This window comes from Struthio camelus, chromosome 9 (assembly GCF_040807025.1).
Source record: "Struthio camelus isolate bStrCam1 chromosome 9, bStrCam1.hap1, whole genome shotgun sequence".
NCBI lineage: Eukaryota > Metazoa > Chordata > Aves > Struthioniformes > Struthionidae > Struthio > Struthio camelus.
The window spans coordinates 8,812,245-8,837,718 of NC_090950.1; the positions used below are offsets into that span (position 1 = coordinate 8,812,245).

General features: G+C 46.8%; 3 protein-coding genes across 3 annotated transcripts in view; 2 read left to right on the top strand and 1 right to left on the bottom strand.

Moving 5' to 3' along the window:
- Positions 1-309: 309 nt before the first annotated feature.
- On the top strand, positions 310-4,228 carry OTOS (otospiralin). The gene is made up of 4 exons (XM_009674125.2): positions 310-352; positions 1,153-1,251; positions 1,592-1,618; positions 3,725-4,228. The coding sequence occupies exons 2-4, from the start codon at positions 1,188-1,190 to the stop codon at positions 3,907-3,909; spliced, it is 276 nt and encodes a 91-aa protein (XP_009672420.2). The 5' UTR covers positions 310-352; positions 1,153-1,187; the 3' UTR covers positions 3,910-4,228.
- Positions 4,229-4,792: 564 nt separating this feature from the next.
- The window catches only part of ST6GAL1 (ST6 beta-galactoside alpha-2,6-sialyltransferase 1), a 103,942-nt gene continuing 83,260 nt past the window's right edge, over positions 4,793-25,474 (top strand). The window contains exons 1-3 of the mRNA XM_068954910.1: positions 4,793-4,880; positions 6,436-9,100; positions 9,288-9,429. The gene's annotated coding sequence lies outside the window, so the exon portion shown is untranslated. The remainder of the gene's footprint in view (positions 4,881-6,435; positions 9,101-9,287; positions 9,430-25,474) is intronic.
- ADIPOQ (adiponectin, C1Q and collagen domain containing) lies at positions 17,865-25,201 on the bottom strand. Its single transcript, XM_068954916.1, has 3 exons — positions 24,745-25,201; positions 21,541-21,787; positions 17,865-20,557 (listed from the first exon to the last, which is right to left on the bottom strand). The coding sequence occupies exons 2-3, from the start codon at positions 21,752-21,754 to the stop codon at positions 20,031-20,033; spliced, it is 741 nt and encodes a 246-aa protein (XP_068811017.1). The 5' UTR covers positions 21,755-21,787; positions 24,745-25,201; the 3' UTR covers positions 17,865-20,030.

Consider the following 25,474-nt stretch of genomic DNA (forward strand, 5'->3'; position numbering starts at 1 on the left):
ACAGCCTCAAAGTTCAGCAACGTGACCTGAAGTGGCCACATCGGCATGGATCTGAGAGCTCTTCTGGCTACACCTTGCTCCCTACGTAGCCCTGCTGCCATCAGGAGCTTTATGACAAAAGAAAACCAAGAGGTACACGTAACTGGAATATCTTCCAGACTGCTTCCAGACTCTGGGCTTTTCCAAGTGCTGGATCCATGTAGCAGCCTGCAAAGGGTGGAGCCCAAAGCACCTGTTTTGTCTTTTGGGGAAATCAACATAATACAGGAATGCCTTCTCAATGCTCTTTGGAGGTTGCAGTGCGCTCACTGTCATCGTAACTGAGGTCGTAGGACCTAATCTCTTGTGTAATGTAAGCTAATTGATTTCTGTGGGAACGTGATGCCTACGCACATTTTAAGATCTAGATTTTTAGGAATTCCAGCTAAGAATACAAAATCATTGTAAAATGTTTAAGGTCTTGTGTCCCTAGCTGAACTACGGAGGGAAATCTATGCTGTTAGCGCTTTGCTCAAAATAACATTTCAAAAAATCTGAAGAGAAAGAATCAGGGAGATAAAAGTAATAATTGCTAACGGACTTTCTTCCTCTGTCTAAAATACAGAAATGTTATTGCCCAAGTTGATTCTGCACTCTCTTGATATGGATGGGGTTATGATATAACGCAGATGCGAGCAGTTAAAATGCTTTCAGATGAAGGTGACAAAATCAGATTAGGGTAGTAACTTGGTGACGTTTCTTTCTTTCTTCCCCACCCTTCCCTAAATGGTGCTGCTATTTTATGGTAATAGAAATCCTTCTGGAGTTTTGCAGCTGATTCAGAGCTGCAGACCTTTATTACTCTAAGAAGAAGAAAAGGGGAGAGGTAACTTCTAAAATGAAATTAATTTAGCCACAGAATAAAGTATTTCCAAGACGCTTAATTTCTTGTCAGAGGACTTTCTGGATTTATGCCACCTAAAAATAAAATAACAGTACACAGTTCATTACTGTAGTTAATATTTTATGTTGCAATTAAACTGTAAGGAAATGTAATTGGATCTCGTTATACGAAAGCTGTTAATTAGAATCTGTCTTGGAATAGATTCTTCTAATAAAGAAATAATAGGCTTTGAATAAGTACTAATCTCCTATAATAAATCTGTTATACAGCTTATTCTTCAGGAACAAATAGTAACTAGCAGAAGATGAAGTTTATTGCCTTATTTTTCTTCTGCATGCTGATGAACATGCTAACGAACATGGTAACAGGTAAGATTACTGCTATATTTATTTTTTTTTTATTTTTTTCAAGAAGCCAGCAATACTTTGTTACTAAATAGAAGAAAATGAATTAGGATCAAATGTTGCTCGTGCACTAGTTGTAATTGCTCTGGCTGTTAATGAGCAGTATTTGCTTTATACTGCTGAATAACTGCAAACAAGGAATTCTTTATTCAGCTGTTTCAAGAAACAAAAAGTTTCCCTGCAAAGAGGGACCTATTAGTGCGTTAAAGAACTCACCAGCTTCTAGCTTTGCAGCAAACCTTTTGTAAACAGAAAACCCTTCTGGATGAGACCTGGTACTAATGAGTTTTCTGTTTGTTTACAGATGCCCGGTCAATCCAGGATGGAGATGGTAATTCTTATTGGTTTTTTTCTTTCCTTTGTATCACTAACAATCAGAAGAGTCATTTGTAACTCCCAGGCCTGATCCCTAGCAGCGATTTCAGCAGGAATACTTACTAACCTCGCTGAGCTGTGATTCAGACTCTCAGAAGTGTTTTCGTCTAGTTCCGGTAGAGAAAGAGGAGTGTGAAATTTAAGAAATTTCCTAAGCAAATCAGCTAAAGGCTGACATATTAGTAAGCATAATGATAGAGCTAATATATTTGCAAGCTTAAAATGAAAAAACCTGCAGCAAATATGATTCCTTAAAGGCAAATCCTCAAGGGGGTTATGGTCAAGTCATTATCTGCTGTATGCAAACGTAACTTCAAAAACACCAGACTTCTAACCACACTCGACTGAATAGTTTTGCTGCCCGGAACCTTAACACTAGATGTGTTTACTTATTGCCCAGAAGTAAGTTCTACAACAAAAATATTAAAACATGCAAATTGTCACAAATCCACCAAAAAAGGGAATATTGGAACAGTTCCCTCAGAGTTGCACAGATGTATCTGCAGTAACAATTGTTGGTCCTACTGTTGGTGTGCATCTCAGTATAAACGGCACGACAGCCAGTAGCATCCTGAGTACACAGATACAAATACGCAGAGTATCACAACAGATGTGGAAAAACAAATGTATACAGAAGGACAGCAGAGTAGGATCTTTATTTGATTACTTGTAATTAAAAAACATTTTTCCTAGGCTCCATTATCTTACTTATATCTCTAAACATCTATTGAATAGATCATCTGTGTTTTTACAAATCTAAGGTATAGAGGGCACCATTATATTTATGTACTGTAAATATTTCTTGTGGCAACCTAAGTCAGGTGTCAGTCTAAAAATAAAACCTTCAAGCAGCATCCTGTTACTTATTATCAGCATTTGCGGTTTTTCACACTGGGCCAATCAGCAGACTGCAAAGTCAATCTAAGATTAGCTGATATAAACAGTGAATTCTGCTCTGCAGACAGCATTTGGCAGGTTCATTTGATTTGTTATGTACTGCCCGTGCCTGTGCACTGCAAATTTTACTCCTATGAAATTAAGGTCTGATGATAGGATTGTGGAAGGGTCTTAATTCCCACTGAAGACCTGGTGCAAAGGGGAGTCTAATGAATGGAACGACTCCCATTTATTTAAACGAGCTTTACATTAAATCAGTAGTGGGTTTAGCTTTGTAGCACAGACATTTGTAACTATGGTCTTAGCCAGCGTTCACATTTTTTGTTTCCATGCTTGGCTGGATTTAGGCCCAACGGAGGTCAGCTCTTGGCATTTTCAGAATTTATGGTGCTTTCCTTTTCCTGCTGAATTTGAAATCTTGTTTTAATGAGTATCTCAGTCTGCCTCAGCTATTCCTGGAATAGGCACGGATGTCTCTTCAAACTGGCATTGCCTTTCTCTTCCATTTCCTTAGCCCTTTCTCTCCTGCCTGCTGAGAAGAGGCATAATCTGAGGTCTCGAGCAATGCCAGGGCAGCGCAGACCCTGCAGCCCCGGCTTGCGCTGCAGTTTGCCAGGCTACCTTTGCAATGAAAGAGATGGGGAGCAGCTGCCTGGCTCGGCTGTCAGAGGGATGAGCTGCCTGCAGGCACCGGCAGGGGCAGACCGTAGATGATACCCTCTTATTCCTGCCTCTTGTTTTTATGTGGCAGGACAAAAAATGTAGTAGAGGAGGAACGGGAAAAAGTGACTTTAAATTGCAATTGCTTCTTACTTTTCAACAGTCAGGTGCCTTGCTAGAAATTAAGGTAGCCTCCAGGAACTGTTGAACTGCTCCAGCTGCTGGGAGCCCTATGTGTGTGCAGTGCCCCTTTCCATGCACACCCTCTGCTGCGTCCGACCGTCGTTCCTGTTGCAAGCAGAGGACAATGGCTCCACCAGAACAATGCTTTTCTGTGGAGAGGGGAGGACTAAGGGCTGAACCACAGAAGAGAGCACAGGCCAGAGGAAGTCGCTAGCCTCCCAGTAAGACTTAGATTCCCCAAACCGCGTCGGCTCCTAGGCCCAAGCTTTTAGAGAAATGCTGTGTGTTTTATTGATCTGATTCTGCCATTTCTTTATTTTAGATCTCTACCAAGAACCTGTAGCCATGCCATACTGGCCTTTCTCCTCCTCCGACTTCTGGTCGTATGCGGAGTATTTCCGGACCCTGGGAGCCTACAACAGGATCAATGAAATGGCCAGAACCTTCTTTGCTCAGTTCCCTTTCGGAAGTCGTCTTGGCTACGACGTCCCAAACCACGAGCGCTAACCGCGGCTCGTCTTCGCTGAGGCTGCCGCCGAGAGAGACGTCTAAGGCCACGAACGGCGGCGGGAACAGCCAGTTCAGGCACCTGTGTTATCTCAGCACTCTTTAAACCCTGTAGCAGTCCTATATACCGCTGCTTGCTGTAGAAAACCACAGGCAATTAAGCCGTCTTTTCTTTTTACGCTTCATGCAATAAACCCCTTGATGCCTGACGCTGCTGTGAGGTTCTTGACGCTTTTAAGCGGCAGACGTTACACGTTTTTAAACGCTGCAGACTTGTCTGAAGAGGCTGAAGAGAGATGCTGAAGAGATCTGAAGAGCATCTCTGATGCTGCCTTCACCGTCAGACCCTCCCCACCCCGCTTTGGCCCCGCTGTCCTCGTCGTCTCTAGCTGCGCCACACCGCAGCGGCCAACATGGCGCCGCCCGCCCCGGCAACCGCCCCGCCCCGGCAACCGCCCCGCCCCGGCAACCGCCCCGCCCCGGCAACCGCCCCGCCCCGGCAACCGCCCCGCCCCGGCAACCGCCCCGCCCCGGCAACCGCCCCGCCCCGGCAACCGCCCCGCCCCGGCAACCGCCCCGCCCCGGCAACCGCCCCGCCCCGGCAACCGCCCCGCCCCGGCAACCGCCCCGCCCCGGCAACCGCCCCGCCCCGGCAACCGCCCCGCCCCGGCAACCGCCCCGCCCCGGCAACCGCCCCGCCCCGGCAACCGCCCCGCCCCGGCAACCGCCCCGCCCCGGCAACCGCCCCGCCCCGGCAACCGCCCCGCCCCGGCAACCGCCCCGCCCCGGCAACCGCCGCCTCCTCACAGCAACCATAGAGAGGCCGTTCCGCCCGGCGCGCAGAGCGGCTGCCGGAAGCAGAGCGGCGGGCGGCCGGAAGCGGGAGGGCGGGGGTTGAGGGCTGCGCCATGAAGCCGGCGGTGGACGAGATGTTCCCGGAGGGTGCGGGGCCCTACGTGGACCTCGACGAGGTGCGGGCCTGTGGGGCGGGGGGCCGGGGGGCCGGGGGGCCGGGGCCGGGGCCGGGGCCGGGGCCGGGGCGGTTAGGGGCCGTGGGATGCGGCGGCAGACAGGGGGGCCTGGGCCGAGCGGCGGCGGGGCCTGAGCTGCTGCGTCTTCAGGCAGGGGGAAGCACGGGGCTGCTGATGGACCTGGCCGCCAACGAGAAAGCGGTGCACGCCGACTTCTTCAACGGTAAGGGCCGCCCACGGCCTCCCGGCAACCCGCAGAGTTTCGTGTGCAAGACAAGCTTTGCGTGTTGTGTAGATACTTTATAGGTAAATCCTTTGTCTCACGGGGTGTACGCACGTGAAGTAAAACGGTACTTTGGCTTCGGTAGGTTCTCAGCGATTGAAAGTCACCTACACGCGCTCCCGCTCATGTGCGCGAGTGAATGCCTGTCTTAGATAAGCTATTAAATGTTTGCTGTTGTGATGTTGATGTCATAAACTGTGGTGTGACTTCTGAGATTAAGTAGCTTTTTCACACTACTCGATTTTTAGAGAAGGGAAAAGAAACCCTAAGAAAAAAAAAGACTTTAGTTTTGATATACTTTATGCAATAGAGAGGCAGCTCTCTTTTGTAAAAGCCAGTATATTCAGGAGCGAATATTTTCATGAAGTTCTGCTCTAAAGTTGAGATATTATCCTATTGCAATTCTAATTTGGGACTCTCTTAAATAGAAATCAGCTCTCAGTTTATTGTATGGCAATGATTGAATTTTGTGAGAACAAAGACTTGGCTTCAATTACATTGCTAGTCTATGTTCAACAGCCAAAGAAGATGTAAAGCTAACCAGTTAGAGTACTTCCCAGAGTTGACTAGAGCAATGGTCCTTAGCTAGCCATATTGCACTACTGTGAGTGAGACTAGGATTTGGGGGCGGGGGGTAAGGAGGAAGATGAGAAATGTTAGTAGCCTCTTCCCAGCGAAAAACTTGGATTTTTTTTTTTTTTTTAAGGAAGTGATTTTTTGACAGTAAACCATAAATGTGAAACCAGAAGCTGTCAGTCTGTGAAGTTCATAAGCATGTGTGCCAGGACACACTGAATTAAGGCCAAAATTCTCCGGAAGTGTATGCATCTGAGACCTGTTCCAGGCTTAAAATAGGCACTTGTTTAGTTCTGGAGTCTGGGCTTCATGGTTGAATCATTCTAAATGTGATAGCTACTTGAAGCATCCATTAAGAAAGAAACAAAAAAAAATGCAGCCATTTTTTAAGCTTTACTTTGCTTTGATGAATTTAATTGCAAAGCTTGTATAGTATGGGTGAAGTAGCTTGTTTAGTTCATTTGTGGTAGGGATTACGTACTTGGGTCTGCCTTTTATCTCTTTCTCTTCCCCCACCCCAATGGTATGCTTCTAGTAACTGATAGTGCAGTAACTGTTACATACTTAATTCGTGTTTATTTCTGTCTTTAATCCAAACAATGAAAAACTATACCTGTGTGATATGTATATGGTGTGAATTTATAAAGCAGTTTAAGTTTTTAAAGTTAACTTACTTTACTTTATTTTTCTGACTAGATTTTGAAGATCTCTTTGATGATGATGACATCCAGTGAACTTAGTCTTCCAGCTATGCCGTGCTGAGATGTGGAGTTCTGCTCTAGGATCACCTGTGGTGTCCATTACATACTAAAATAATAAAAATGGAAAAACCACAGAGGAAAAAGAAACATGTAAGCTTCTTGGGAACCTGAAAACCACATAGATAAAGATAACTCTGAAAGGAATTGTGGACTACCGTCTCTAGGAAGCCGTGTAGGTGTGGGATTATTTCTTGTCGTGTGGTGGGTTTTTGTGTTTTTTTTTTTTTTTTAGTTCTACTTGCTGATGTGTTCATTTAATAAAATCTTGACAAAATCTCCTTCTGGCATATATTTTGAAAGAAGCAGATATTGCTGTGTTCTGAACTTCCATACAGAACTGCTATTTTTATGAAATCATTCACTGATTCTTTTAGATAGTATACAAAGATACCTGGCAAGGCATGTTACTGCTTAGAAAAGTCTTGTTCATCCCACGATATAGGATCATGTAGGATTAAGATTGTTCCTTGTTCTGAGTAGAGTCTACGATGCATATGTTTACAAGTAGCGCTAAGATGATGGTGCGTTTTCTCCAATCTCAAGTTTGATACTCAGCTACTCTAGATACTCCAGCTGTAATCTAGGAAGCACAGGAATAAAATGTAGTAACTTGCATCCTGTTTTAAGGAGGAAAAAATGTTATCGCCCTGGACCATGGAACTCCTTGGATTTAAACATCTAGTTTAGTTGTTGAAATTAATTCTTTTCCTCATTCTACGGAGTATGTATTCTAGGATTCTTTTCTCAGACAGCAGGTAATGTAATGGTGTTACTGTTCAGACGTACAGTGTATACGAGTCTTTTTATCAGATGAATTTTGTTGTGCCGACTTTGACACGGGGCTTCATTTGTAGAAGAGAAGCAAATGTGCTTGACATCGCACCCTTCAGTGACCAAAGTGACTCTCAGAATGAAAGGAACAGGGGAGTTCTCAATATTTTGTTTCAGACTCAGGAACTTTATCCTGTCTTGTCTTAAATTAGCATTATGTTCCATACCGTTCCATCAGAGAAGTCATCCTTATGACTGCTCTTTCTTAGGATCTGTATCTGAAGTCCAAGGTTGCCCTTTGTAAGGAGATAGCGTATCTAAATGTAGTTGACCGTGGTTTATCAGACTTAGCCCACTGAGTTTGTCCTTACTTGAGTACAGTATATGAATTACTCAGAAATTCAGGTAATCCTTAAATAATATAAGTCATCAGCAAGTTTAAATAATTCTTAGATCCTCCTTTTCCATAAGAAAAACTTTGTCAGTGCTAGCTTTAGCTCCTTATCTGAATTTTGTATGGCATTTGATGAGGGAAAGAAAGGAAGGGGGAAGGTTATACAGTGAAGCTTTTAACCTTCGTTTCCTCTTTAGTTTGACTTCTGCTTAGATTATACCCTTTCAAACCATTTAATGCTTCACACTTCTTCAGACACCTATCAGCACTCTAGGCAAAACTGTACTAAACAGTACGAAAAATCCAAAATGAAACCTTCCCTCCCACACCTTTTTCACAAACTTTCTTTGCTTGTTCTTTTGTCTTAAAGCTTTGCATCCCCTTTTTTAATCTTAAATGTAACAGTAAGTATACTGACCTCTAGACTTAAAAATGTAAACATGAAAAAACTGTAGTTGTCTTGCTGTGCTTTGTGTAGCAGAATTGCGTTGTTACACAGTAAGTCTTTTTACTGTGTTCCTGTGGATTTCTTAATATCCCTTGTTTCATCATTCAGATGATATTAAAGCAGCATTCTGACACTGACTCTGTGTGTGTGTGAAATTACAGCGTGTCCCTCCAGAATAATGTTGCTGATGCAGTCTCCTTTTCCTTTTTAGTGCACGCTTGCTTGAAGAGGAGGAGTTAAGCTTTCCACATCAAAAGCAATGTGAACTTTTTCGTTGCTGAGTGGTAGCAGCTTCACTTGGACTGTTTTAGTTTTGAACCTTGAAATTAGATTTGGAGAAACGAGCTGTTACCGGTAAACAGAGGCTGGAGCAGGCACCAAAGATGAAAATTTTAACTAGGAAACAAATGCTGCCTCTTTTTCAGCTGCTTGCTTTCGTTGGTGCCCTGTTTCTTCAAGATAGCGACTGTTTTTGTTTTGAAACACTTCCTTGTCCCAGTGTAACGTATAGTTCTACTTTATTTTTCATTTATGTTCATTAAGCCATTAGAAGCCTGAGCCTTAAGTTTGCTCACAGCAGCCAGAGTATATTCCATTATATCAATCCATCCTGCATAGTTGATCTTCATACATGAGTAATTTTTCAGTCTGCTCCGTCTTCTTTTTAGAGACATTCAGAACTTCAGCAAAGAACTGGTGTGAAGGTGCTAATGCTAGTTTTGCTTGATCAAAACATGGAACCTATCTTTATGAAACTGAGTAGAGTGCTAGTAATCCTTGTGGGTCCAGTGCAGTCTAAACTAAAGAGTTTTCATTCCTCATAGGTTTTTGTATCTACAGCTAACTCCTTACTTCTTTGTTCCTTCTGCCTCCAGAATCTCAGTCTGTCGCACTAAAAGCATAAGAAGTACTGCTGGTGCTTGGGAAGTGGTGTGTATGCTGCCTGTAGGGAAGGAACTTACTCTGCACCATGTGTTAAAGTTTTGGGTTAGTAAAATCCCTTGTGAAGAATGCTGCTGGATTTGATGAGCTGTCTTAGCCTGTGCTGATACCACTGCAGATACTGTGAATTCTAGTTAATTGTTTCCCATTACTTCTCAGGTGCTGAGCTCACACGTAAGGTCTCTTACTTTCTGTGTTGTTTTTTTTTTTTTTTTTTCCTTCTCCCGGTCAGCACGAAGCAAAACGAGTGTGAACATTCTTCAAAGTTGGAACAGCATGATAGCTGGGTTTGGCCGAAGCACCGGCAGTCATTGCAATACCAGAAAGCACGTGCAGGGTATGCCGCGAGCACCACCGCTGACTCTTTCCTCAAAGTATATGAGTTTTGTGTTTCTAGCTGTCTTTATACACTAAAGCGTGCCCTCTTTTGCAGTTAGAATGAGTGAATGGAGTGTGTGTGTATCATTTCCATTTTCTAAAAAAGATTGTACATACGTAAGAATTTTCATTAGGAACTGTAGTTTGTTTGGGGACAGTATTAAAATGGGATGGCCAGTCTGAAGAACAATGCCCTTGAGTGTCGAATTGCTTCTAAATTGCCATTTGTCAAGTCTTTCGGTCTAATTAGTCTGCAGGCAATTACAATCAGCCTGTTGTCCGGGAATAATTGCAAGGTGTTAAAATCTGTAATAAAACTTGATTGAAAGGGCGTTTGTCTACCTTAACCATTTCACTTTTTGAGCTTTGGTTGGTGCACCTTTTGTGGAGACTGACAACACTCATAATAGGTGTTTGAGTGACAGAATGACTCTGACTTATCAGCATTTAGTGCACGTTTAGGCTGGTGTATATTACTTTATAGGCTGTTGGGTGCTCAGCATATCAATATCTAAATAAAGGCTCTAGCCTGAAGAGGTTTATGGAGGTAGTGAGTTTGTCACGAGTTGTCCCATTGACCTCTGTGGGACAGCTTGCAATGCGTAAAGTTGAGCCTCTGGCTGACTTGTGGCAGGATGAGGTCCTAAGTGATGAAATACTTCAGAATTGGCACAGGTGCTTGTGTAGCACAGATGAAGAGATAAATGGCTGTGAAACACTTGGTGTCAGCCCTTTCCCTTTGATAGTCTCACAAAGCTGATTCTCCATTTGCAGGAAATTGATAAGTGTTATACATTTAAGAATGTGCAGTCCATTTTCAACTGAAAATAGTCAAGTCATTGTGAGGGTTGTTTTTAGAGAGCTACAGTGTTAAAGGAAACTGGCTGTACTCTGTACATAATATTTGTGTAGTGCTTTTTCTGAGCTGGCTACCAGGTTAGCAGGAGAACCTAGAGCTCCAGCGTTTTCCACGTGCTCTGAGAGGAAGAGACAAGCTCAGACCTAGCGTGATGTTGGGTTTTCCTGGGTTCCTTTGTTTGGGTCTTTTTGTAGTTAACTTCTAGGGAAGGAAGAGAAAAGGTTTTCTTTTTAGTATTTTACTTGAATAACAGTAGTAGGTATTTTTCTCCATAAAGAAGGAATTGGTTTGAGATGAATAAGTCGAGTTCTTTTAATAAACTGAGCTTCTCTGGGATTTTGGGAAGCTGGCAGTCATCTTCCTCTTCTAAATGCGCAGTTGTTCTGCACATCAAAACAAGCCTCCTAGATGACAGTATAGCACTGTTTTCTGCAAGTCCCTGCCCTTATCAGCAAAGAGAGGTGGAATGTGACTCTAATGTTAGGGCTCTTCAGAAAAGCGCTAGCACAACACAAGTTGAAGCCCTTGGCAGTAGGGATGGGTTTAAGGACAAGGATGTGCTTCTATGTTAGTACTTCCAGCTTTTTTCCTTTCTTACAGACTGCCTTTTGTGTTCTCTCAAAGGTCTCTCTTTGATAAGCAGTAGAGTCAGAATCATGATCCATAATTAGGCTCTTTTCTCAAGTTACTACAGGGACTTTGGGGCACAGGGACAGCAAGACAATGCCTTCTAAAGCTTTTTAAAGTGACAAATAGGAACTATTTTTTTTGTGAATATTTTTTCTTGTTTATGGAACCTCCAATTTGCATGTAGCAAATTTTCAGTCAGCTGTAATTTTAGCTGTGGTCGCGCTAGGTGGTTTGCAGTTGTGGCACGCATGTATGAACCTTGCATAACTGTGTAAGTTCTTCTGAGAGAAGAGACCCTGCTTTGTATGGTGCTGTGAATGTACAGTCACAGAGTTTAGAGTGTTACATACAGGTTGGGTGACTGCAGGTAAGGGACTGTATATCAACAAGGGAATGTATCAAAGCTTTGACCAAGCTGGTAGTCATGTACAGAGCATCTCTGGTGCTGAGAGGAGTTGCCTGCACCCACTGTCTGGGGAGTCTCCTTGACCCAGCTGAAGATGCTTCCATGAGGGTGCTTGCAGAGGGGGCTCGGTCATCAGTGTCTGGCTGTCCTGTCTGAGAGCTTTTTCATCAATGTGTATCCTCATTCACAGATCCCAATAAAGCTTGCTGAGCGACAAACATGCTGCTGCGGTCTTTCGGCTAGCATGTTCTGTCTGTGGGATCTGTCTCCTACCCCTCTGTGCTGAGGGGCAGCAGACACTTGGCCTTGCCTGATTGGAGCCTGGAAGGACCCTCCATGCACTCACCTTCAAGTGGTTTGTTTTTCCCCTCTGGGTAGCACAGGTGACACAGCTGAGCTGGCTCTGTGTGGTCTCTGCTGCTTTGAAGTGGTTTCTGCATCACTATGGTACAGCTGCTGTGGTGTGGGAATGTCTCTCTGTGTTTTCAGCTCCTCCAGGATGACAGATTCACCTTTGTCTTACAATACTTAACAAAATATGGTACACAGCTAAAATAGCTTCTCTAAAAAATGACTTCTTAAGAAGTCATGCTGGCCTAAGAACAGATGTGTGTTGGTTCATACCCCCTCTTTCTTCCCCTTCTTAATTCGGTAAGGGGATTTAGAGATGGGCTTCAAGTGGGATCTCCCCCTTTTCCACCCTCCCCAGTGTCCTTTTATGGCTTTATGGGAAGGAGACCACAGATTTCCTTTGGGGAGGAAACTGGTACACCATGCAGAGGAAGTATCGGCTGGTGAGTTGGTGGTGTTCAATGTTTCCTTTTCATTGGGGATAAACCTGTTTTCCCCGTTGCAGTGGTGGAAGATTAACAAACTGAGCCTGCAGTCCTATGTTACATGTGTAAGAAAATTGCACAGCTATCCTGAAAAGCATCTTCATTATGTAGAACTGATATCCTGGCATAAGCCCAAGGATTAGCTGAGGTTGAGGTTGCTGATTTACAGTCTCAGCAGTTATCAGACTGAGAGTCTTCTTATCACACACCTACATCTAGCACAAACACATGGCAGTCTTGCTGCTGGTCTAGGTATGCTCAAGATTGATTCCCTCCTAAGCATTCAAAGAGTAGACTTAAGTTTGATGGCATGAAAGTACAATGATTAGGTAAGTGTATGACTTCATTCTAATTGCTGCGTCATCTTCCGTCCCGAAGTGCCTCTAGCGAATTTACATTCAGCGAGTAAATGTGATACAATCTTAGAGGAAACACATTTATGTCTGTTTCTTGTAGCTGTTCACAGTTCAGTGCAGCTCCTGTTTGTATTCCTAGTAATTACTGGCCCGAGTGATTACATGGGGTTGAGGCACAATTACGATCAGCTTATAATTGTGTCTGAAAAGGGCATGGATGCTTTCACAGATGGTTTCTCTCCTGGAATGAGACTCCTAGCCCAACTCTCCTTTTTCATGCCAGCTGTAAACATGTTACTTCTCGCTAGCTGCTAGCGCGGTGACTTTAATCTTTCATCAGCGGGTGATCCTGCAAGACTTTTCTAAGCCTGCCCCTTCTCTCTGATCTGCGGGGTCATGCTCTTCAAGGAGTTGCAGTACGGTGCTAGGTCAGAGCTTTCCAGTGGCTTAGTGTCTGAGCAGCAAGACAGGGAGGAAAGGGTCAAACAGAACCATTATGATCAAAGGATCTGAGTGCTCTTTTTATAACCTGCCCTCGTTACAAGTGACAAATAAGATGTTGTTCTTGGTGTCTTAGTCGTGTTATTTGTGGTCAAATAGGAGCTGCTGGCAACGTTTACACTGAGAACAATCTGATTTGTGTTCCTGTAGCGATGCATTAATTTCAAAGGGAAAAAACAACCGCTTAAACCTGTTAAAGCTAGAACGACACAACATGGTGACACCTAATTTTGTATTGGGCATCTATTGTAGGAGTTGTTTTTAAAAAAGAAAAAGCAGCATTTAAATTTGTTGGGGAGCAGGTGGTTCTGGGTCCTTTCTATATGCTAGTGTCATTCTGAGCTGTTTTGTTACATTTTAATCCGTTCTTCAAAGCATTGCAATCCAAGGGAGCCTGCCCACGCCTGGCCAGGGCGTACTGGGATGACAGTACCTGTTTTGGCCAGGTTTGACACTCCACGGGATTGTGGAGGGTGAGTATAAACACACAGTGCCTTACTAACGGAAAAGGTTGGGTTCATTTTAAAAAAAAACAAAACAAAACAAAGAAACAAACAAAAAACCAAAAAACCCCAGCTCTTTGGCCGTAACCTCATCACCCTCCCATACGCCATGGGCAGCTCTCGCCCAAATGCAGCACAGGGACAGGGGGCAGCTCCCTGCCCTTGGGCTACCGTGGCCAGCCCGGCCAGGTGCCCGTGAGAGCTGCCTCTGCAGCCACGTCCCCTGAGCAGCAGGGGCCTGGTCAGTGCCCGCTGCCTGGGGAATGGCCCAGGCATCAAGGGGAGGTACAGGTACAGCACCCGTAGCATGCACAGGGATTGGGACAGTTGGGCAGCTCCTAGGTCTCGCTGGGGACTGAGGGCCCCCTGAGGTCACAGCCAGCCCTGCTCAGCTGCTCCTTGTGAAGCTCTCTCCAGTGCAATTTTGGTGCGAGGGTCTTGTGGAGGGCTCACATGCAGACACCTGTGGGGCTTGGGCCTGCCTCAGGAGGTAGTAACAGAGGTGCTAAGGATGGCTTTCGGGCTTGACCCCCGCTGCAATGGAGCAGGGGTGTTTGCTGTGAGAGGGCTGGGATGTTTCTGCCCCTGCCCTGCCCAGCGCAGGCTGTGGCTGCGTTTGCTTCGCTTACGGCATGAGCCCCCCCGGCAGGAGAGCTGGGACGAGGAGGCTGCCGCTTCTGGAGGCGCAAAGCGGCTGTTGGGTGTTGGCTGGCTTCTGCAGTGATGAGGGGGTGACACAGTCTGCATGGCACATCGTTGTCACACAGCAGAGAGGACAAGCAGTTGTCTCGGGGAAATGGGAGGCACAAGTGTCTCCTGCTAACATGCCAAAGGGTAAATATTCTGGTAAAATCACATTTGTGTATTTACAGCTCTGGCAGCATGGAAAAGTCAGTATGAAAAACACTAGTACTTTTAATGGCTTTTATTTATACCTTATTCCAAGTGTTTCATCTTAACTGTGTTTATGGTGTCTTTCTTGATAAAACATACAGTTGCCATAGCCAGTGTGCTATTCTCCCTGTAAACGGAACTAGGAAGTCCCTGCTTGATCAGGATTTTAGCCTGTGACTTAAACCGTGAGGTTTAACTCTGTTAAATGCTTTTGAAAATGTCCTGTAAAGACAGAAGTCCTACTGTGCTTCAGGAAGAGGGAGGCTGGGAGGAGGCTTTCAACAGAGTTGCTTTGCTGTCTTGCTGCCCTGTTACAGTTGTGCCCCGAGTTAATGAATAGGCAAGTAACAGTCAGACTTAAAAGTCAGGCTGTGCGTTATTAACCCAGCTCTGCCGTTAGTACTGCCCCCCCCCCCCCCTTTTAATGCATGCTCACTGCTTGCAGAGGCAACAGTATTTGTGCTTGTAATCGTGTATAGTTCACGTGGTATTTGCATGTCAGCACGGTTGTTTTTGGAGTGCTATGCACTGCTTGGGAGAGACTGCTTGTTAAAGGTAATTACGGGAGAGACCCACTGCAATTTGAAAACAGTATGTTTTGTGGTGTATTGGGAGAGGTAGGGGGGGAAATAGGGTATGTCTGGCCAGAACCAACAGCGTGGGCGGCGCAGGGGTGTAGGACTGCTCATGGCTGCAAGGGTGCCGCAGAGCAGCGTAAGCACAGCTCACGAGCAGCTGGGGTATTGCCGCGGGGGGGACTGTGTTCCTCCCGCTCAGTATTTGTTTCAGCAAAGCACAACTGGCCTGGCCGCTTGTATTTAACCAGTCAGGTTACGGAGAGCGCTGTGTGAGTCAGAAGCAAGAGCAGAAGGGGTGAAACCTGGAGCAATGCTAGCGGCACTAGCCGCCGGCCAGCCCGGCTTGTCAGCTGGCGTAGGGGCGCGCGGCACCGCCGGCCCCGGCAGCCGTGCCTTGCTCTCGCTGGCGCTGCCCGTGCCCTTGCAGCTCGCTTCGTGCTCTGATGGAGACGAAGGCCTCCGCAAAAGCCTCGCGGCCAGGGTTGAGCCTGGGGTGAGCGGGCTGGACTGGTGAGGGGTGCTAGCCTGGGCTCCTGCCGCAGCTGGGCAGCATCCACCGGTCAGCCCAGCTCTGCCGGCGGCCCTGCGCAGCGGCACGACCTCTGAGCGGGCTGATGCGCTTTGGTGGGTACAGTGCTGCCTTGCCGCTTCACCCTCCCCGTCTGGAGACAGCTGAAGGTCAGCTCTGACCGTCACCTTTCCTGATGGGAGGTTTGTCAGCCCTGCGGTTCCCTCTTCTGGCCCCACGGTCCCCGAGTCTCTGATTTCATGCTCAGAGGCTTTCTGTGGGCCGAGACCTTCGTTTCGGCGTCCCCCGGCGGCTTGCAAGGAGGCAGTCCCGTGCGTGAGGCAGCAGTTTATAGGGGAGTTTGGAAAAGCCATCTACAGAGGGATAAAGAGGCTGAACACTTAATGACATAGGTAAAAGATGATATGTATGAATACTTGGCATTCTTGTGGGGCTTGGTTATCTTGTATCTATGATAATGTGTGTGTGTATATAAATAGAGTATGCATCTTAGAAATATATTGCCCTCATTCCTATGACATTTTTATGGTTATTTCTGCATACAGAGCCCTCAAGCCTGCCCATAGCTGGCACGGTGGAACCAGGACAGCGCTAGACCCAGGACCCAAACCAGAGCCAGGCTTTGAAATGAGGATATGCAGGCTGGGGCCCTCCTGCGGGGCTGAGCAGCCTTATGGTCCTTCGTGCAGCCCCCTGCCTTCCTGCAGTCACAGTGGCAAGGAGGCCGACCAGGAGAGACCCCAGGCACCTTCCAGGAGGCAGATCATCTGCTACAAGGTCCAACGGCATCTGGGAGCGTCCCAGATGGGGCAGATTCTGGCTGCTGGAGAGGGGTGATGCAGAGGGCAAGTGATGCTCTGGGATTTGGAAGGTCTTTGCTGTAAGGGATGGTGTAGACCCAGTCCCTGAGTTTCTACCATGCGCTGCACTTGTGGCACTACAGCCATGGTAATTTCAGGTGGGAGAAGGTGTTGGTGTGGATGGAAGTTGTAGCGATATAGATCACACGGATGATGGGGCTGTTAGACTGGGTGAATGAGAAATCCTGGTCTCTCCCCTAGGTTTAAGCATATAAATATGCAACATCAGATGTATGTGGCAGTGTGAAAAGCCATATCGAAGTCTCTCAAGTCCTAGTGCATAGCATGAAACTATAAGCATCTTTCCTCCCGCTGTGTGGTAGCGGGGAAAGGAAGAATTCGTTTTGGCTGCTTCTTTAAGAACCAGTTTTTAACTAGTGTTTTTCTGGTGTCTGTGTTCTAGTGCTTTAGTCACTTTCATTTTCACTATCTTCAGAAAAATCCATCCAAATATATTTGAAAAAACACTACAAAAGCTCTGACTTGCTCCTTTAGATTTAAGCCTCTTATGCCATTTGATCCAGCAATTGCTGCATTTTTAAATCTCCTTTTGTTTGTGGATTAGTCTTTTTTTATCCCCTCCCCCCCCCCCCCGCTGTTCCTTTAGTGTTAATTCACAAAATAGAAGCTGGGTTTTTTCCAGTTGTCTGAATTAAACATGGTCAGCTTGAGCATCAGTTTAGTCCTTGCTAAATCTAATATTGGCATTTCAGTATTCAAAGTGCCCTGGGCTACAAGAGCTTCTCTCTTTGGCTGGCCACGCATGATGTATTCAGACTCGAAGGTTTTAGGTAAACAGTCTGGAAATGAAAGTATCTCATTCAAGGAGGCAATACAGTGTAAGGTGGTGAGATGGTAAAGTCTTGATGAAAGCTAGGAAGGTAAGCAGTTTCTCGGGAAAGCAGGAGGGAGCCGTCTGTGTGTGTAGCAGCTCAGGGTGCCACCACCTTGTCATCCGGGTGGGTGCTGCACTTTGGTCTGCCAGCTTCCACCGTGGAGCTGGGGCTCCCCGGGGACTTGGGCAGCCACTGGCAAGGCTCTCTGGGACAAGTTTTATCTTAAATTAGACATTATTACTCAGTGCAAGGAGCTGAGTTATTCATGTGCATTGTGCAGAGGTATGTTGTAAATCTGGAGCAATAAAATGGACATAAAAGCCTTTATCTGGATAAAGAGTCTGGATTTAGCCTTTATGCAGCCTGAGGATGAGTGTGAATTTTGAGATTCATTTGCAGAACTAATGCCTGCAAATGTATTGCTGAATAATCTTGTCTATTGCTGCATCTGGCCAGGGATAGGGGAACTGCATTCCTCAAGATGCTCTAGCTAGTATCTGGCTGGCTGATGGTGGAAATGTCAAAACTCAATAAAAATTAAAAAAAAAAAAAAAGAGAGAATGAGGAACCAACCTTTAGTTCAATTTTGCTGAAAAATACAGATTGAGTTGACTTATTTAATGGAGATTCAGTCACCTGAAGGAAGGATCATTCTGTGATGGAGAAGTTGTGGAAGACTCTTTGGAGGTAGTCAAGGCATGTTTAGATACTAAGTTATCTCTACGGAATCATTGTCTTAGCTCATGTAAATCAAAGAAGTGCTATTGTAGGGCTGCTCTGTTTGTCTGAGGTTTCTGGACATCCGTTTGTGTGTGTCTGGCTCTGTGCTGCAGAGCCAGGAAGCATCACAGGTCCTAGAAGCACAATCTCCCACGTGTGCCTCTGGGACTCTGCAGAGCTCCCCCCTGCCTTTGCTATGTGTCCAGATCTGGACAAATGCAGAAAGTTCCCAAATTCCGCCTGGAGGAAACGTCTCATGAGGAAGGAGAAAACTGCTCATCAGAAAGGAGGATGTGTCCCCTAAGACTGGGTGTATGGAAACCTTCTGGCCAGTGATTTCAGTAAAGCTCTCTCTTAAATGCCTTATATCGTGGACTTGGCCATAACGGGCCAAACTGTGTTCTTGCACTTTCCTGCATCGCTGAGTCTGGAGTCCATGGGAGCCCCGTGCCTGGGGAAAGTTTCAGTTCTTGTGCTGATGTTTTAACCACCAGATGGTTTCTCCAGTTTCCCTGCTAAATATATATATATAATTTTTTTTTTTCCCTTGAGCTACCTGATAAGGCTAGAAAAATGTCCCTTTCTCTAAACCTTTCCCAACGACGCATACAAAAATGCTGGGGCATTCTTACTGAGAGATTTTTTTTTTTATTGTTGTTATTATTTCCAATGTGGTAATTCACTGGAATGTGGAAAATGCTGCTGTTGGAAGTATTTTCAGTTGAAGCTCTTAATGCTCTTCTGTGCTTGTAATAATACATTAGCTCTGATGGTGTGTTAGCTTGTTCTGAAGCTTAACAGGAGTCTTCTTCTTTGAACATATCTGAGAAGCTATCAAATCATCTTTTAGCTGAAAGTCGACAAACCTCCTTGGAAAGGAGTTTGTGGCGGGACTGTTACTAGTCTCAGCCTTAGTACTCTTCACAACATTGAGCTAACCTAGCAGAGAGCTGGGGCAGATCCCAGGCGTTAATCCTGGTAGCCCTTTCAATGTGTGAAGCTGCACCAAGTGAAGCTCTGCCTAGGTGACATGCTAACCTTTACTAAGGGCATACTTAGTGGGAAAATGGTTGCTTGTCCTCAACTTCTGACTGCACTTGGGAGCTATTCAGGTAGGAGATGGGACAGGATCTTTGCTCCGTTCCTACAGCCACTGGGCTGAATGAGCATGCCATTGGTGCCAGGGCAGCGATTTGGGAAGGGACACCTCCACCCTGATGTCCTCCCTGCCGAGGAGACTTGAGGGGCCTTCTGCCTTCTGGGTCAGGGGAGCAGCAGGGGAGCTGCTCTCGTTTCCGAGTATTGCCATCTCTGAGACCAACGTGTGTGTAACCACTTGAGGATGCCCAAAGCCAGGTGGTCAAAGGGTTGCTTTTGTTACGTAGCCTTGTGGGTGTTCCTACCTAAGGCTTTTCAGACAAATAAAAAGAGAAGATCCCTGCCCTGAGTATGCAGTCTAAATTAGAGAGAGTGTTGGTGATAAACATAACAGGAAAAACAAAGGATTAAAATCAATGAGAGGTAATAATCTGAATACACATAGGAATCTGGGCTGAAGAAGGGAAACAACAAACCATGGGTGGAAGTCAAAGGCCCTAATAAATTGGGGATTGATAGCAAAAACAAAGCCATCTGTTGGCAGCTGAAAACAAGAGCAGAAACAGCTTTCTCTCTGTTCTACTCAAATTGTAAAAAGTTGGCTGAATTGTGTACCGATATTTTGAATGATTTTTTAAGTGGTTATTTTAAATGTTGTATTTAAATGTAACAGATACTTTAACAGTTTTAAATTTAAAAAAAAAAGCTAATCCATTTCAGGAGTTACTGTTTCATGATGTGCTAGGAAGGTTGTTTAACTTTGTGCCTAGATTTTTGCAAGGAGAACAAGAGCTGGGGTATGAGTGAACTCTTGGTCCTGCTGAAGTCATCTGTATAACCTCATTGATTTCCCCAGAGATAGGACTCCACCCTTGGAAAATTGTCCTTTGTGGGTACTGCAATTGCCAAGAAGTATAGTATAGGTATAGCGCCCTAGAGCTCAATTCTGGGGTTAAGCCACCGCGTCCTCTCCCGTGCACAACCTCCTACTTTAATGGAGATCCAAGTCCGGGTAAAGGAGGAATCCCATGAAAGTAGAATCGTTGATGTTGTCGGCATAGACGCCGTTGTTTTCCCCTTCCCCATACACTTGAAGCCAGACTTCTTCCCCGGCGTTGAGGTGAAGCAACACAGAACCGCTTGCTTGGTCGACGTTGTTCTTCTGGAACTGGTCATAGGTGAAGAGCACTGCCTTGTCCTTCTTGTACAGGCTGACCTTGACGTCCGACAGGTACACTGTGAGGTGGTAGGCGAAATAGTACATGCCGGGGATGCTGCAGTGGAACTTGCCTGTCGTCGCGTCGTAGTGGCTCTGCTCGTTGTAGAAGATCTTGCTGAATCGGATGGGGACGTTGGGGTGAGGGGCTCTGCCCGCGAGCCCCACGCTGAAGGCAGAGCGGTAAATGTAGGCACCTTCTCCCTTCTCCCCTTTCATCCCTGGGGTTCCTGGAAACCCTCTTGGGCCTTCAGTTCCACGGCTTCCTATTTCGCCGTTGTCGCCTTTGGGGCCTTGTTCACCTAGGGGACAGAGTTGGGGTTGAAGAGGTTATGTTTGCACTGTGCTGACGGCTGCTACCCAGTGGCCCAGAATACAGAAGGGACAGCTCAGCATCATGAAATGAGGGTTGTGTCCCCTAAGGGAGGGCACGGTTGCATGGGGAGGCATAGGGACGTTATGTCCTTTGATGCGTCAGGAGTACGTGCCTGGTGCTCGGCAGGAAGGGAGGGCGAATGGCAGAGTTATCTGCACCCAGCAATGTTGCAGGGCTCTTTAGGAAAGGCCAGATTAGTTCACCATCCCGAAGACCTGAGATGGCAAGTTCAAAACCCGCTCCACACCATGCTGCAGTCCTCTCTGAGACCGTGGGCAAGCGCTCCTTCAGACACTGCTGTTCTGTGTGTGCAGAGCCGCTGCGAGCAAGTGTCTGAAAAACCTCATTCATGAAAAATGAGGAAACAACCAAACAAAACCCTTTGACTTTCTGAGAGCAGCCCAAGTGCAGGCAGTGCAGCAAGGAAAGCAGTTCCTCCCCCTGCACTGTCCTCGAGAAAGGGTCGTTACTCCCAGCCACAGGGTTCGTTTGGCCTCTTTTTTTCCCCTGTCTTGTGCTCTCCCTTGTTCAGTAAGAAGAGGCATGGTGTTTATCTGAAGACAGCTGGGAGAGATTTGGAGTTTATTGGGCACTCAGGGAAATCAATGGTAGTCTTTCTGTTGACCCCCATAAATATTGTATCTGGTTCCTATTAAGGTGTCTTCCTACCCCGCAGCTCAGGAGAGGCTATCGGAGGCTGGGTTTCGTGCTTGCAGTAGATGGGAACTGCCCTGAAAAGGGAGGATGGGGCTGAGCCCTGCGTGCGGGGTGCTTGGCGTCTCGTGCCGCGTCCCGCGGGTGGGTGCCTCGGGGGCGCCCTGTGACCCCCTGCCCACCCGCTCGGGGCTTGTGGGGGCTTGGGGCTGCCGCGGACTCCAGCGGAGACATTCCCAAAGCCTCCTCACCAACCTTGCTCGCCTTTCTCTCCCTTTTGTCCGTCTTTGCCGTCCTTCCCGTCCCGGCCGGGGAGCCCGTTGTGGCCGGGGTAGCCGGGCGCTCCCCCCATCCAGTTGGCACACGATGCTTTGGGGTCAGGCTGGACAACCTCCTGCGCGGCTGTCCCTCTGCCATGGAGGGTCACCAAGAGCAGCCAGCACAGGAGGAAGCGGGCTGCGCCCCGCATTGCCGATCCCAAAGTGCACAACGGCTTGGTTACCTTTAAAGGTTGAAAAAAAAAGAATAACAGAGAGGCACGTAATAACAAACAAAGAGCCTGAAGCCCGAACCGACGAGCCCAAAGGGAAGTAATTCTGCGTGGCAGGACGACCCGGCCTTCGGCGGTCCTCTGGCACGAGCTCCAGCGCCTGCGGCCAGGATTGGGCCCTGGCAGCAGCGCCTGACCTCGGTCCCGGAGGAGAGCCGGCGTGGGGAGGAGCAGACCCAGAGGTACGCGCTCGCTCGCAGGGCTCGGGTGAGGCTCGGCGGACGTCTGGATACACGTGGCTGGTTTCTCTGCTTCAACCCGAGCCTGGCCAAGCAAACAGCTGCCTGAAAGTACGGCGCCGGCAGCGCTCGTGTCAAAATCCCCACGGCCTCTGTGCTGAGCGAGTGGGGTCTTGCTACGTACAGAGTTTGCTAACGTTGGTCTCTTCAACGTCAGCAGAAATTACGGTCCGCTCCAATCTCTTCTGCACGGCACGAGACATTTTAATACCTTTTTTCCACCTGAGTTATGTTTTAGGACTAAATCAACACAATTTGCCAAGTACCTAGGAACGGTGGAGTCTCGTTCTTCCTTCAAAGTAGCGTCTTTGCTACCCAAAGTAATTGCTGTAGCCTCCCAAAAGGAGCTACTCAGCAATACGCTATGGCCAACTAGAGGCTGTGCTCCAAGGCTCACAGAGATAAATGGGACCTTAGCGGGTTTTGGATCAGGCTTTCAGGAAGCGGACGCTTTAAAAGGGCTATTGTTGTGTGCTGCTGCTCCCTGGGCAGCGATCATACCCTGGAACAAAAAGATATCCTGTTATGAGGGGCCTAAGTGGCATAATGGGCAATAAAAAAGTGAATAACAGCATGGCCATTAGAGTCCCTCAGCTTTGTAATTTCCAAGAAAAATAGTGTTTCAGAATAACTCCTTTGATGGGTGGATTTTTCTTATGAAAGCTATTTAAATGACATTTTTAAATAACGTCCTATTAGCCCTGGCATAATAACTTCAAAGGAAGTTAAATAACAAAGAGGCTGCCGCCACTGCAGTGTTTGCAGGATGTGTGTGTGGGGGGGGGCCTTAAGGAAAATCGCGAAGCTCTGCCTAGTAGGACTCCAATAGGCAATAACAGACAAATAAAAACAGGGAAATCTTAAAACCGAGCCCAGCTCTGCTGCTCTAATAGTCGCTCTGGAGCCGCTGTGATGGGGTCGTCACCCTGGTTTGCAGGCAGGGTCGGGGCTGAGGTGTGCGATGCCCGCGCGTTTGCAAACCCGGCTGGCTACTGCAGCTTAAGACTTAATAACTTACTGTGTCTTTGCGCTTTGGCAAGAGAAAAAGCCCTTGTTTCTTTGGAGCGAGGGACGTAGCAGAGCCTCCCGAAGCGGAGAGGACAAACGTGACGGTGCACATAAATCCTAAAAGCTGTTGTTGAGGAGGAGGCGTCTCCGGGAGCGTTTGGCAAGCTGCAGCGTGCATATTTGGGCATGCTACGAGGCGACCGCTTCGCCATACCCCAGGGGACGGCGCGCCGGACACTAACCCTCTCCAAAATCAGCAAGGGGTTTGGAGCCACCTGACTGCGTGACTGCACTGGGAAAGCATGATAGTATTAAATAAAAACCTGTGCCAAAATTTGGGTGATCTTCTCTGGGTCTGTTTTCTCATATGTTGCCTAGAGTTGCCATCTCGCGCAGGCGGTGGCCCGGCCACCCTTCCCGTGCCAGGGCAGGACGACGGGTAGCCTCCCTGGCAGAGGTTTGTCCAGCCCGCTCCGAAAAGGCACCCGGGGACGCGCTTACTGCAGCATCCCTGCGTGGTTTCTCACCGTGGTTATGTTACGCGATCTGGTTTTCTCTCTTCTAATACGAAAAGCAGTGGTATGCAAGTGCAAAATGACTTTCATGAGAAATTGCTATAATTTGACTGTAATCGTAAGCAGTCTGCTTACTTGAGAAATTAAATTCTCTGGTGTGAGCATGTGTCCTGTAAGAAGAGCTGTAGGCTACGTCTGCTAGGGCTGAGTTAGAACGCAACCGTAGCTGTCGTATCCCGTTACAAAGTCTTTACCGTTTCTTTTTGTATTTCAATCTGACGCTCGTTAATGTACTATGAAATGATCTGCAGATGTGGTTGTATTTGAACGTCAGTTGTACCTTTTTGGGACAAGTAGTAGGCAAACTAAGTACTTCTAGTGGGTTGCAGTTCCTGCAGAAGCTACCAAGGGAATAAAAGCTCCTATGCGTTATATAGAGCTGATTTATTTACCGGCAGATATCAGTGTATCACCCGTAAGAGCAATGCCATTAATAAGTGCCACATGGTGACTCAGACTGTGATACAGAATTAAAATGTCATACAAAACTATATATACACACATACGTATATATGGGAGAACTCCTTGCATGAAGCACAGGAAAAAAAAAAATATCAGGCTGTATTTTCCTACTCCAACACCTCCCTGCAAAGGGAACGAAGCATTGCTTTGGATTATGTCGATCTTTTTGGTATTACTTGTACGTAACAGAGATAGCACCCTTTCTGCTGGAGTTGCAGTGGTGACTTGCTCCGCGGGGCTCGCAAGTTAATCCGAGGAGCGCAGGTTTGTGGCTAGGGGCGGGCACCGTTCGGTGAGACCTGGAGCCGGACCGGTCGTCCTGGCGTTCTTCGAGGAAAGAAGTGAATCAGAAGGTAGCGCTGCCCTGTCTACTGTAAAAGCCATGTGTTTTTCGTTGTTGCTCCGGACTGCTTTTCATTTCGGTGTTTTGATGTCTAAATGAAGAGCGTTTCTAAAAGCGGGAGTATAAATCTAAACGAGATCTGCTGTTCTTGGTCTAAAAGAGTTGCTAGCTATTCTGAGAATAACTCTAATAAAGGAAACTTCCTGTGAACAGAAAAGTCTGTATGATTCAGCCCCAAAGAAGAGAAAGCACAGAACTTAAGAAAAAAAAAATCATGCTTACCAGCTGTTTTGAGTCCTAGTTGGCTTGCTGCAGTCTCTTTGGAAATGAAGTCGTGCTACCGCATCACTATCCCTAAGGGCACGGGGAACTGTCAGCGAAGATGCTGTATTTTCCATTTGCTATTGCGCATGCTGATTTAAAAGTTGGGATTCCCCATTAATTTTTCCTGGCCAGCCCTTAGTTTAGGGCCACTTATGTAAAATCCAGGCAGGAGGTGCTAGCTTGAAAGACGTTACTTAAAGGGGGAAAATATTGGTTTGGAAATTTCAGGGGAACTGAAAGAGAAATGAGTCATTAGAAGAGTCTGTGTTTGAAAGCTGAGTCGTGAAGCGCTTGACTTTTACGATCCCCTGTGGACGAGCCGCAGCTCGGGGTAAACTGGGAAATCTTATTAGCAGCTGATGGAGAAAGTGCGTCTGCGGGCTCGCGCTAACGCATCTTTGAAAGTGGTTTTTTTTTTTTTTTGATGCTTCGGCAAATGGACTATTGTGCGAGAAGTTTTTGCTGCCCTCTGAACAGCGAGCGCCGTCGCGGCGCGGAGGAAGGCGCAGCGGCTGCCGGCCCCGCCACCAAAGAAGGGAATTGCCTGCCCAAAGGGGCAGCGCGGCTGGGGAAGAGAATTTCACTTTAAACAAACCAAACCAAACAACTTAGTCCTCCCAAGCGCCTGGCACATGCGAGCGCTATTGTAAACCCGCAGAGTAATTTTAGCCCCGTGGACGGTTTTCAG